A 12,500-nucleotide genomic window follows, 5' to 3' on the forward strand; every position below is an offset into this window, starting at 1 on the left:
TGTGTCTAATTTCCATAATTTATCTGAAATTATGAATCAAGAAGGTTGAAATCGGGCTCTTGTAATTGATTTCAATCAAGATAAAGGCAGTGCATTTGTCAGCTATGCCAGCTGGTTTAGCTCACACATGCTGAGGTGAGTGCTAACACTGTAGGACTCGTGTAGTTACTGACAGATGCACTGAAGCACTACCTGGGTCTCCTTCTTCTCTTTTGCTTGTTACACATTTTGGCTTCTCAAAGTCACTGCCTTGCCAAAATGCCTCCCCTTATTTTTTATTCTCTCCTTGTCTACAGAAAAGTAAGAACTTGTTTTGAGGGAAATATGCTTCCAGGTAATATTAACAGTGGTTAATGCTAAATACGTATCATTCTCCCCATACTGCACGTGTATTGTATGTACATCCTCCATAGTATCCTTTCTGCAGGCAGCAATGTATAGGACATTCTCGTCATGACATCATGTGCTATTGCAGTGGAGTGTTACATCTTTTTCAGGGATCTTGTGTGTCATAAAAATTCAGACGGCGATTCAAATTTATAAAATGGTTATAAAGTCACAATTTAAAATCAGTCAATCATTTTAAAATCAGTCAAATCATTTTCAATATTTTTCAATTACTAATGCAGGTATATTTATGTTTGTGTGTTTGTATTCTGGCTGGTGAAATGACGCATTATTGTTGTATAGCTTATTTTAAGTGTGTGTTATGTCCTTCTTACCTACTAAACATAAGATACGTTATTAGTTAAGTTCAGTGAAGATCATAGAGAGAACTTCCTTTTCTAGCCATTACGTTTATGCACATAGTGTTTTTCTAATCACTTGTAGGCCAAGTCATCAACATGCTTAATCCATCCATTACTGCTTACTACCACCCAGCCTGTACTGTCACACAGTCAGTGGGAGAGGTGTCTATCATCTCTGTAACCTCTCTCTCTCTCTCTCTCTCTCTCTCTCTCTCTCTCCTCTGTCTCTCAGGGGAAAACTCTCACCTCAAAAAGGTGAACTGCTCTCGTCTGGTCACGCTGATACCCAGAGACTCTGATGCCACTGGACAAGGACAGTTTTTTTCTCCATCACATCTGGTTGGTTCATCCCCACAGACGATGGACTTCCAGCCAGATGTTGCATGTCCAAGGGACTGATTTTCTACATCCCTTATTCTGGTTTTGTTTCAGAAGAACATTTTTTTTTGTGTTTGTTTAAACTTCCGGAGACATTTTGGAACCTGGATGTAATGCCCTTTGGAGCAGTCTGATGTTCAGTCCCTTCCATGTATATCAGATGGATTTGACATCAGCTTTGTCCATTCTTAACTTTAAAATAGAGATGAAAAGAAAAGCCAAAAAAAAAAAAACAGTCGAGAAAATCTGCATAGATAAACTCTGTGAGAATCACAAATATTAATGAACAAAATAGTCACATTAGAGGAGGCGTTTAAGAGGCACGCATAAGCTGACACCCGTTTTCATCTGCATAACGTTTGTTGCACTACAAAAGAAAACACACACACACACACACACACAACTTAGCACAGTTTCCCATCGCACTTGTGAAGTCACATTGAAAATGTTATGGAAATGATAGCACCACCAACAACAGGCCGTGTCTTGTCTTATGTAGTAGTTAATTCTTTGTTACTATCTTCATTTATTTTTATACCATATTTAAAGACACTTTTAATTAAAATGTATTAAAGTCAGCCCTTTATCTGAAAACTCATGGTGGACAATGTTTTATTTTTTAACATTCACTTTTTAAATGATTCGGATTCAGACATAGTTTGTTTCAGTAGTGTTCAGTGGAGAACTGTATGGTGGCATGTGCTTGAGTTTAGTGCAGTGAATTATAGCAGTGTTCTAGCCCTCAACACGGATTCATAAATACTCTTTCTGTCAGCACAAGTAACTACACATTTGAGAAACAACTTTAAAGCAGAACTGGGGGAAAGATATTTGAAATGAAAACTACCCAAAGGCCCCAGTCTTGCGGAGTGCTTGATGTGGAGAGTTGTTCTTGGATCTTGCAGTTCCTTTTGAAGCCACTGGATGGTAATAAGTGATTCTCTGTAGAGTTTCTCCAAACATGAGCACTTCTGCTTCTCCATCCTCTGGCGAGGGGCAGCTATTCATGCTAAATTTACCACTCGCTGACATGACCCACATCATGCTGTAAGAAGCGAAGCGCAATGTTGTGCTGAACGCATAGAATCAAGAGAGAGAGGCAGGTAGGAGATCAGATGAAATGCTATTGAATTTCACAATTGGGTGAAGAATACGAGTGACGACAACCTACAACCAATTTGCAGCCCAGCCCAGCTTCATCCAAAGCTGTTGAACGGTAAATCTATCAAGTGTCTGCCAATGCAACTTCAATATACTTCTGGCTGCTTGACGTGTGCTGCTATTTACGCACACATGCTGTAGCGCAGATGACGAGATCAAAGAGCCCAGCCAGGGGAAAAAAGGACGAGGAAACGGCCTCTTTAAACCTCAGATGTTCCCGAAGCTGTTTCCACTGACTGCTCTGTGATAAGAACAAGCAGTGATGGAGGAGCAAGCACAACATCGCAAGGGTCTCTTTGAAAGACGGCGCGGTAGGGGAGCCGCTTGCCTTGGGTGTGGTGGTGGGGGTGTGTTTGTGATCTCTGAGCCCAGATCAGACTTATTAAAAATGATGGAGACATTCATTACAGTTACAGACACGCACAGCTCTGTGCCAAAGCTTCAGTAATGGTCTGTGGGGGCGAAGGAATGTGTGTGTGTGTGTGTGTGTGTGTGTGTGTGTGTGTGTGTGTGTGTGTGTGTGTGTGTGTGTGTGAGAGAGTGGGGGCTTTAGTGTGTTTTGTCACATGGTGAGTGACAGACATTGTTGTTGTTGTAGTGGTCAGACGAGTGTGAGCCGAAAACCACAAGGATGAAAGAATGAAGTTCATAACAGAAACAGAATGCAACAGCAGAACGAGACAGGAATGTTCTCTCTCGCAGATATGATTCATGGATGTATGGCTCTCGTTTTCGGGTGGGAAGCCATGAGTGTGCTATGAGTGGATGCCTGTCTGTCTGTCTGCCCCGTCTAATTCTGGCTGCTTTCTCACACTCTCTCACTCACTTTCAGTGTGTGTGTGTGTGTGTGTGTGTGTGTGTGTGTGTGTGTGTGTGCGTGTGTTTTATAGAAGGTGAGACACACAGGAGAGGTACAGGGACTCTTACTTTTCATTCACTTTGAAATTTCTAGATAGCGTCCCTGTGAATGTGAGGATGTGTGTGTGTGCGTGTGCATTTGTGTGTAAGATTAAGACAGAGGGAAAAGACAGCTTAAAGCACAAATGAATCAGAAGGAATAAGCACTTGAGTGTGTTGAAGTGCTTTATTTAAACGAAAGTCATAATCGAGGAACAGAAATGGAGAGACTTGAAGTTTGAACACAGAGAGAGAAAAGAAAAGGTAAAACAAGATGTGGAATGTTTTGCACTCATCCCTTTATTGCCATTGGGGGAGTGTTAGAGAGGGGGAGACCTGCATGCGTGAATCAAAGTGAGAAAGGTTTGGTGAGTTTGAAAAGAGTATTAGCATAAGTCAGAGTAGTGCCAGAGGGAGGGTTGAAGGAGGTCTAGAAACAAAAAGAGAGGAGGGGGAAAGGGTGGAACAGAGGTACTGCAAGAAGGAGAGACAGAAGGAGGCAGAGAAAGACAGCGTGAAGGAGCGCAGAGTACAAGTGACAGACAGAAGAGCGGAGAGAAAGAAAGCAGTATCATGCCAGTGCATTGGCTCTCTTTTAAAGGAATTCCCCTGCGGTGGTGTCTGAAAAGCGACGAGTGGATGTGGAGGTGACACCCAAGGCTGACTGATCCAAACAGGATTGCACACCAGGGAAACAGCTCAGAGACGCGGCCGCTCCCGACATGACAGCTCATCCATTTGGAAATTAAACACAAAGTGACAGGGGAACAAATTGAGGACCTCCAGCCAAAGGGGGAGGACCCAGTGGGGCTGCTGGCCTCTCTCATCCCGTCTCTCCTCTCTCTCTCTCTCTCTCTCTCTGTTACTCATCCTCTTCTGCCCCAACTGCCCCCATGGCAGCCAATATCTGCCCCTCTCCAGGAGCCAGCCACCGGGACAGCCACTCATCTCACCTCTAACCTCCACGTAACCTCTCACCTAATCCCGACTCCAGAGCCCCCAGAAGTCCCCTCACCTCGGACACGGACTCAGTAGGTACCGTAAGCGTTCCTTCTCTCATGTTTGTTTGGCTAATTAAGTGGGGATTAGAGTCAATGCCACAATGGGTATATATTTTATGTAGAAAGTGGACTTTATGATAGAAGTGCATAGAATTACATTATAAACTTAAAAGCATCTATCAAGTGGTTATGAATAATCATTTTGAGTTTGAACATGACATTTGAAACTGTGTGCTGAGCTTTGGTATTCTGAAAATTCTGACTTGGTTTTTTTATATGTCGGTGGGTCACCACAATGCAAGCGAAATTAATTCAAGAATATGACGATGTTAAAGGATACTAGTTCTGGGTTTATTCAAATGTAATTACTGTATTATCTGATGAGTGTCTGCCTTTGTGTGTGCATGGCCACAAAAATGTAAAACTAAAATAAATCTGACCAGGCTATAGATGCCCATTCCTGATTAGTTTGGCTGTAATTTGCACTGCTAGCTGTTTTGGGTAAAGAGGATTTCCGTCTGAATGAAATCAGGGGGCTTTTCCATCACTCCGTGCTTTCCATTAAGAGACGTGAAACCTCTGGCAAGCCAACTTCACAACTCTTGCTGAATACTCTGTGATACTCAATGCAATCCAAATCTGAGCTCTTGAGCGGATTGCACCGATGACTGGGGACTTCAGTAGATATGCATTTCCATGAAAACATGACGCTTATAGACAGACAGACAGAAAATAGCAAATTCAAACAAACTTTATGGAGTGTTGCAGACAAATATGTGTTGTATTTGAATACCAGTGACAGACAAACACAGACAACCGAGAGACCAACAGGCTGACAGAAAGATGGCTAGACGGTACGTAGACCTGCAGACAGACAGACAGACAGTCAGTCAGACATGTGCGTGTTTCCCTCTGTGTCTGCTGCTGTGTGTGTGAGAGCGAGGCGTGTGCTGGATCTGTGGGTGTTCCTGCGAGGGGACGCGAGGCTCCAGGTCCTGACAGATCAGTGCCCCCACACATCCTGCCCGCCTGTCACACCAACTCACCCCGCAAGCCAGAGGAGATTAAACCACCAGCATTTACCATAATAGGCTTTAATTGCATGGTTTGCATTCAGCTGAGAAACATCATCAGAGTGTGTGTGTGTGTGGTGTGTGTGTGTGTGTGTGTCTGTGTGTGTGTGCGTGTGTGTGTGGGCATGTGTGTGTCTCTTTCTCTATGTGCCTGCCTGTGTGAGTGTTGCAGGTAATTTTGGAAGATTTGTCCATAATAACACCCTCAGCTCACTGGAGCTGTGGAGAGATTTAGCTGTAAATGTCATAATTGCTGTGATGAGTTTGGAGGGGAAGTCTGCTATCAAATGGCAGAGAGCTTGGCGCCAGAAGAGGATAGCCATGTTGAGTTCTGCCCTGTGGTCGTCACTTCGTCTTGTTATGGGAGTATCAAAAACTATGATGGTATCCGGGAAGGCTGGAGTCTCTTCCCCTGTGTTTGTTGAATTTGGCAGTCTGGCTCAATGTTGGTGGTACAGTCAATGCTGGTACTGTAGAGGTGATGCTGGTTGAATGTTTGTGTGGTTGAACAACTGAAATTCCTTTTTCTCCTGAAAAATGTTGTTGAAATCTATTTGTCATCCTCTATTGCAGTTAAGGATTTGATGTGACATAGGAAATCATTTTTTATGATAGGCTGAGGAACATAGCAGCAGCAAACTCAATTCTTTGAACATGCTAAACCAATCCACACTAGTGTTTGTCATTAATAAATACAGATTAAATTACTTTGTTCTTGTCTTGCCACTTCATTGGTCAGAAATAATGAATCCCCAGGGCTGTAGTCATGGAGACACGTGACACACATATTAAGCAGGTGATGTCTCCTGGTATACTGTTGGGCTAATTGTTTAGCCTGCCGAGAACTGTTATTGTGCATGGTGAAGATTATGGTTGTCACCTCAAAGAGTGTTGAAAGTATCTGAATCACGGCTCCTTTCTAACCCCTGTCTTTACCTGCCCACGATGTCCCCTTTGACTGAGAGACAGTGATCATCAAGGAAGAGAAGGGGAGGAGAGGAGGGAGGAAGCGAGGGAAAGTAGACATTTTATTTATTTTTCTCTGTGTACTCAGTACACCATCATTAAGCTCAACAGCTATTTGTCTTCCAGAGAGATTTATGGAATTAGTGTATGTGTGTAAGTGTGTGCATGCCTATGCGTGCAGTGTGTGAATGGAGGGTTGTCTGTCTGCCTTTGAGAGACTGAGAAATGTATTATTCTGAGATGTATAGTCTTAGCTGGAGCTCGATCATACTTATGAATTCAAACTGATACTTTCTGGTAGATCTGTCTTCTTTCTGGTGCTCTTGTGACTTGGGAACTGTAAGTCATGTGGCGTACGCATCTTTCAATAATGGAGGGAGAGAGAGGGAGCAGCGGCAGGAAGTCCATCTGACTGAATTTGATCCAACTATCTACTGAATCAGCAGATCTTTAAAGACAAAATGTGCATGCTAGTGTGTGTGTGTGTTCATATCAATCATTAGCCCAACTAAAGTGTGAGACGAAGATAAATGGGGGAAGAAAAGTGGGTCATAACTGAATCCGAAGCAGTGTGTGTGTGTGTGTGTGCAGTGTGTTACTGTGTGTGTTACTCATTGGTTTGTCTCTGTTGTCCGTCTGGCTCTCTAGTCTTCTCTGGGTCGCTGCCTGGTCAGGTTGTGGCCAGCACACACACACACATACAAACATCTTTCCATCCTCCACTTAATAACATTCACATGGCCAAGTAACATACAGGCTGTTTACATATCTGGAGCATGCTTCATGTCTAAAGTAAGCAAATGACTAATCATTTTAGCCCGCGACGAGAGCAATAAAGTCAACTTCCTCTGGGCCTTATGGCTTTTTAAGTGCTCCCTTTGAAGGACACTCCTGTTTGTTTTTCAGGGAATTCTGCAAACTGACAAAAAAGCAAATACATGTAATGATTCAGGGACTTTGAATGGAGTCACAGAAGATGGATCCATTCTCTTTTACAGCCACTGCAGGGCTTACGTGACCCCTTCAGCCATGTCTCTGTGGTGGCCTACCTCCTGTCATTTCAGCAACACACACACACACACACACACACACACACTCATCGAAAGAGACAGACAAAGAGAGGGCCGAGCCACAGGTCTGAGAATGTGAACAGCAGTTCAGAGGTTATCTGCAACCAGACAGAGGACTTCAGAGCGGCCGCAATTTTAGCCTTTTAAAATGAAGGACCGGACTGGGACTAAATACAGCATTAACTTTATCACAGGCACAAAGTCCCCTCTTTAGAATTGCCTCTCTTTTTAAAGACCAAAAGACCAAGCACTTCTACCCAAGGGCTCCATCAGAACAGCACACGCGAGGCTTGGCTGAGCCAGGCTGGAGTCACGCAGAGAAAACAGATCCATCATAAACACAACAGAGCCAGCTATCGCCTGCGAGACTGGACTGACGCCCGTCAGCTCATTATCCCCATTGAGCGCTGTTGATTCTGTCGACTCTGTGCTAGAGGCAGTGTCTAGGGCCAGTCTGAGAGATCATGTTGATTACCGACACCTCAAGCAGCATCTTAAGGGCAAGGTCTGGTGAATGTTAATCCTCTTCTCTCTCTTCTCCTCAGAATGTTCTGGAAGCTGGCCTTACCCATGCTGCTGGCATGGAGCCTGTGCATCACAGCTGACTGTAAGAAGCCCCGTGGCCCCCAGGGCTCCATCCCGTCCCCCTACAAGCTGAAGGACAACAGCCTGTTGGTGCCCCAGCCCCCGGCGCTGCTGACGCCCATGGGGAAGCCAGAGGTGCTGGCGTCCAGCCGCGAGGCCCTGGTGGTCACCGAGAGGAAGTACCTGCGCAGCGACTGGTGCAAGACACAGCCACTGCGGCAGACGGTCAGCGAGGAGGGCTGCGTGAGCCGCACGGTGGTCAACCGCTTCTGCTACGGCCAGTGCAACTCCTTCTACATCCCGCGCCACATCCACACGCCCTCCTCCTCTTCCTCGTCTACATCCGGCTCGCGCCAGCATCGCCAGCGGCGCAAGCAGCCCCCCGCGCACGGAGCCTCCTTCCAGTCCTGCGCCTTCTGCCGGCCACACCGGGTCACCACGGTGACGCTACGCCTGCACTGCCCGGGCCTTGACCCGCCCTTCCGCCACAGGAAGGTCCAGCGTGTGAAACAGTGTCGCTGCGTGTCGGTCAGCGTCAACGACACACAGTGAGGCGGGGGCGGGGGCAGTCAAGCTGCCCCAGTGCTCAGAGGAACACCGGTGTGGAACATATAGGGGGGGATTTCTCTGTTGCATGGGGACATTTAATGCTAACCGGGTTCTATAGGAAGCACTGTATGGACCCATTTCCTGTTTCCATGGAGCATTTTTCACACAAGATGGGCATTACTGGGCAGAACTCATCCACAGGACAGTGCCTTGTCTCGTCACCTCTCTGTGCTCGTCTTATTTAATCCCAGTGGTTAAATCCGCCGTCACCAACTCACCCCAGGGTTGGGACCTCTCTTGTTTAGGACAAATGTTTTGATTGTTTTGAACTTCGCCTGTAGGGGACAGAGTATACAGAGGAGTGCTCTGAACTCTGACCTCTTCTTGACCGGAGGTCAACTGTCTCTTGAACCTTACCCTCTCCCCCTCCCTGGCCTGAATCCAAACCCTCTTACTGAGGCGCTGCAGATAAGACGAATCCCCAGAGTCTAGCCCCCACCCCCCCCCCCCCCCTCTCAGGCCTCCTGCCCCCCTGCACGACTGCTGCAGCTCAGAGACATGACTTCAACATGAGCCATAACCACAGAGGAGGATGGAGAACTAAACGATAGAACTAAGACTGTGACACAAAGGCTACAGAACCTCTCCGCCAATGGCATTTCAGTGCAGTGTGTGTGTGTAGCCAATACGGTTGGAGATTGTTAAGATGTCTGTTGAAAGCCACTACAGGATGTCTTCACCACATGTACTATCTTTTTTTTGTACCACAGAAATATTTAACAAGAGTATCCTGATAAATAAAGGAATTTATATATGATAAAGGTACTGAATAATTTTAAATATATATGTTCAAAGTTTAAAATATTATTATATAATAAATCTATTCTACAATATGCTCAAGAGATGTTTGTTTTCACTCATGCAAGAGATTACCCACCAATAACACACAACATGTGTAGAACATTAATTAGTTAATTCAAACATTATTACAAGTTTACTGGTGTAACAGGTGACATAAAAAAACAACAAACAAAGTCAGAGTTTTAATGCAGGACTGTAAAAAACGGTGCAGTGATGCTGAACGTCTATGGCTTCTTCTTTAGCAAATGGCTAATTTTATTGAGGGAAATATCATTTAGAAAGGTAGGACCACACTTAGCCTCCCCAGAACATGTTTTCTTTATTAACACAAATTTGGACCTTTTACATAGTCCACTGCAGACACCCTCCTTATATCCATCTGTCACTCACACACACGAACAAACACAAGCACTTTGGCTTTAAATTACCTATTCAACAACTTCAATGACTTCTATGTCTATGTGGGGTTAAGTCAGTAAGATATGATTCTTTGCTCAGTGATTTAGAGCCTTTCCTTTTCCATACCGAACGTCACCGCGAGTGATTCTTAGGGCACCTCTGCCCCTTGTTGCAGAAAACAACAAACAAGGTCAGAGTTTTAGTGCAGGACCTTAAAAATGGTGCAGTGATGCTGAACGTCTATGGCTTCCTCTTTAGCAAATGGCTCATTTTTTTTAGGGAATTTTTTTTTAGAAGGGTAGGTCCACACTTAGCCTCCCCAGAACATATTTTCTTTATTAACACACACACACACACACACACACACACACACACACACACACACACACACACACACACACACACACACACACACACACACACACACACACACACACACACACACACACACACACACACTCTCACACACACTCTCACACACACACAGACACACACACACAAGCACACACACACACACACACAAGCACTTTGGGAAGCACTTTGGCGTTAAATAACCTATTCAACAACTTCAATGACTTCTATGTCTATGTGAGGTTAAGTCAGTAAGATATGATTCTTTGCTCAGTGATTAAGAGCCTTTCCTTTTCCATACCGAACGTCACCGCGAGTGATTCTTAGGGCACCTCTGCCCCTTGTTGCAGCTAAACAACAAACAAGGTCAGAGTTTTAGTGCAGGACCTTAAAAACGGTGCAGTGATGCTGAACGTCTACGGCTTCCTCTTTAGCAAATAGCAAATTGTATTGTGGGGGAAATCATGTATAAAGGTAGGCCCATACGAATCCTCCCTAGAACAAGTTTTCTTTATTAACACACACACACACACACACACACACACACACACACACACACACACACACACACACACACACACACACACACACACACACACACACACACACACACACACAACAAGTGATTCCTGGGGCACCTCTGCCGATAGAGGTGATGGGGGATTGGCTATGGGCGATGGGGGTTGGGCGATGATCGATGAGTGTGCTTCAATTAAGGCACTTCCAGCTTTTCCATAAAGACGAACACAAGTCTTTAACCTGCTGCTTCTCCTTATAAAGGGCCCGCTAAGCTTTGGAGAGGAGAGGTTCCAGGTGGCTACATTGAGAAAATGATCTTGCCTTGAATGGACTCATGGGGCCACTGACGAATGTCACACTGTATAACAGAGGAGCTTAGAAATATAAATCCTTGCTGAGCCTGAAGGGAAATGCTCTTTGATTACAACATGAGGAGTTGAACAGAGAGAAAGACAAAAGTGCTGGTTATCATGGAGGGGGTAATGGCTACAGCTCCATTTTTTTGCACATTGCCTGAGGCAGCAGAGTTTGTCACCACCGCCACCATGCCTTCTTAATTAAAACAAAGAGCGAAGCTGTCCTTGCGGCAGTCTCTTAATTCTTCTGTCCGAGTTTGGCTTTCTGTGAAACAGAATCAATGGCACTATGTTAAATATTTTATCAGCAGAAACACACTGAGCGACATCACAGACTCATGCAGCACTCTGTCAGCAGGGAGTATTTATGGAGCAAATGATTTGATGGACATTAAAAAATAAGGAAAATAGGATGAGAAGAAGGGTCAAAACTGAAGCTATATCAGAGCTCCATTAGTGTTAGAAAAGAGAGCAGCCATGGAGAGCGCTGTCAAAGAAGGCACACACACACACACACACACACACACACACACACACACACACACACACACACACACACACACTCACCATCCCAGAGGCATGTTTGGGTTTGACACTGTAGGAGGCTTTCTCTCGGGCCTGCTTGAAACACTCCTCTGCCACTTTCAATCTAGGGGGAAAAAGAGAAGAAAAAAGAAGAGAGAAAAAGAAAATCAAGCCCAAACGTGGCTTATTCATCACCATAATGGCTTCGTGACAGAGTTGCTCTCTCCGTCATCATTAACATGCGGCCCAGGTAACAGGAGCTGTCCGCACCGTGGCGCGCGGGAAAGACCTCGCCGGCACATACCAGCCCCGGCCGCCCATATGGAATGCATTCCCAAAACTCTCAGCATGACAAAACAAACCAAGAAATGACACCGGCTCACTCAACCAAAACATTCTGCCTGGCCATTGAGGTTACAGGCGGCCGGCACCACTAGTTAGGTTTCTGATAAGTGTTGTGATGTGTACCGCAAGGTCTACTGTATACAGATGTCCCAACCCAGGCTGTGGTCTCACAGAATAACACTGAACTCCTCAGGCACCCCATCTTGTCACTGGCCCTGACATCTTGCTGTTGTTTGGTAGTTCCACTATGGCTCATCACGTATCAGCTCTTGTTTGTAAATGGTTTAAAATGGCCTCCCGAGGAAAACCACTACCCCCCCTTAGACTTCCCAGAACCCTCTGCGTTCCTCATCAAGATTTATCTAGCTTCTTCTTAAGGTAATTGCTTAGCCCGTCTCTATGGAGAGTCATTAGTGACGGGGAGGATGGGATGTTGGTTTCCCCTTCTTACTCTTTCTCTCAGGGCAGGGAGGGGGGGGGGGGGCAGCTGGGTGTTCATGAGAGATGGATGCTTCTGGAAAAGCTCTCCCTCTCTCCGGGTCGTGCTCCAGTCCGCCATGTTTACTCGGGGGAGAGTTATGAGACGCCAATAAAACAGTGTCAGGGTCGGCAGGCCACATCACGCTACAATCAGACTCACAGCAGCTCCTTTTGCGGCTAGAGGCTCCCAACACCTCACAGGGTAAAATAACACACACACACACACACACACACA

General features: G+C 45.4%; 3 protein-coding genes across 5 annotated transcripts in view; 2 read left to right on the forward strand and 1 right to left on the reverse strand.

The window, feature by feature from the left end:
* rgs7a (regulator of G protein signaling 7a) overlaps window positions 1-317 on the forward strand; it is a gene marked incomplete at both ends in the record, with an annotated part of 46,049 nt that extends 45,732 nt beyond the window's left edge. For all 3 annotated transcript variants that reach the window (XM_080849023.1, XM_080849024.1, XM_080849025.1), the window contains one exon: window positions 297-317. In XM_080849023.1, coding sequence (XP_080705149.1) covers window positions 297-317 — 21 coding nt within the window. The remainder of the gene's footprint in view (window positions 1-296) is intronic.
* Window positions 318-7,841: 7,524 nt separating this feature from the next.
* Window positions 7,842-8,432, forward strand: grem2a (gremlin 2, DAN family BMP antagonist a; the record flags this gene model as incomplete). Its single annotated transcript, XM_080848757.1, has 1 exon — window positions 7,842-8,432. The coding sequence occupies one exon, from the start codon at window positions 7,842-7,844 to the stop codon at window positions 8,430-8,432; it is 591 nt and encodes a 196-aa protein (XP_080704883.1).
* A 2,721-nt stretch (window positions 8,433-11,153) lies between these two features.
* Window positions 11,154-12,500, reverse strand: part of fmn2a (formin 2a) — a gene marked incomplete at both ends in the record, with an annotated part of 41,277 nt that continues 39,930 nt past the window's right edge. The window contains 2 exons of the mRNA XM_080849159.1: window positions 11,154-11,180; window positions 11,483-11,564. Coding sequence (XP_080705285.1) covers window positions 11,154-11,180; window positions 11,483-11,564 — 109 coding nt within the window. The remainder of the gene's footprint in view (window positions 11,181-11,482; window positions 11,565-12,500) is intronic.

The sequence above is a fragment of the Sprattus sprattus genome, assembly GCF_963457725.1.
Source record: "Sprattus sprattus genome assembly, chromosome: 12".
Taxonomy (NCBI): Eukaryota; Metazoa; Chordata; class Actinopteri; order Clupeiformes; family Clupeidae; genus Sprattus; species Sprattus sprattus.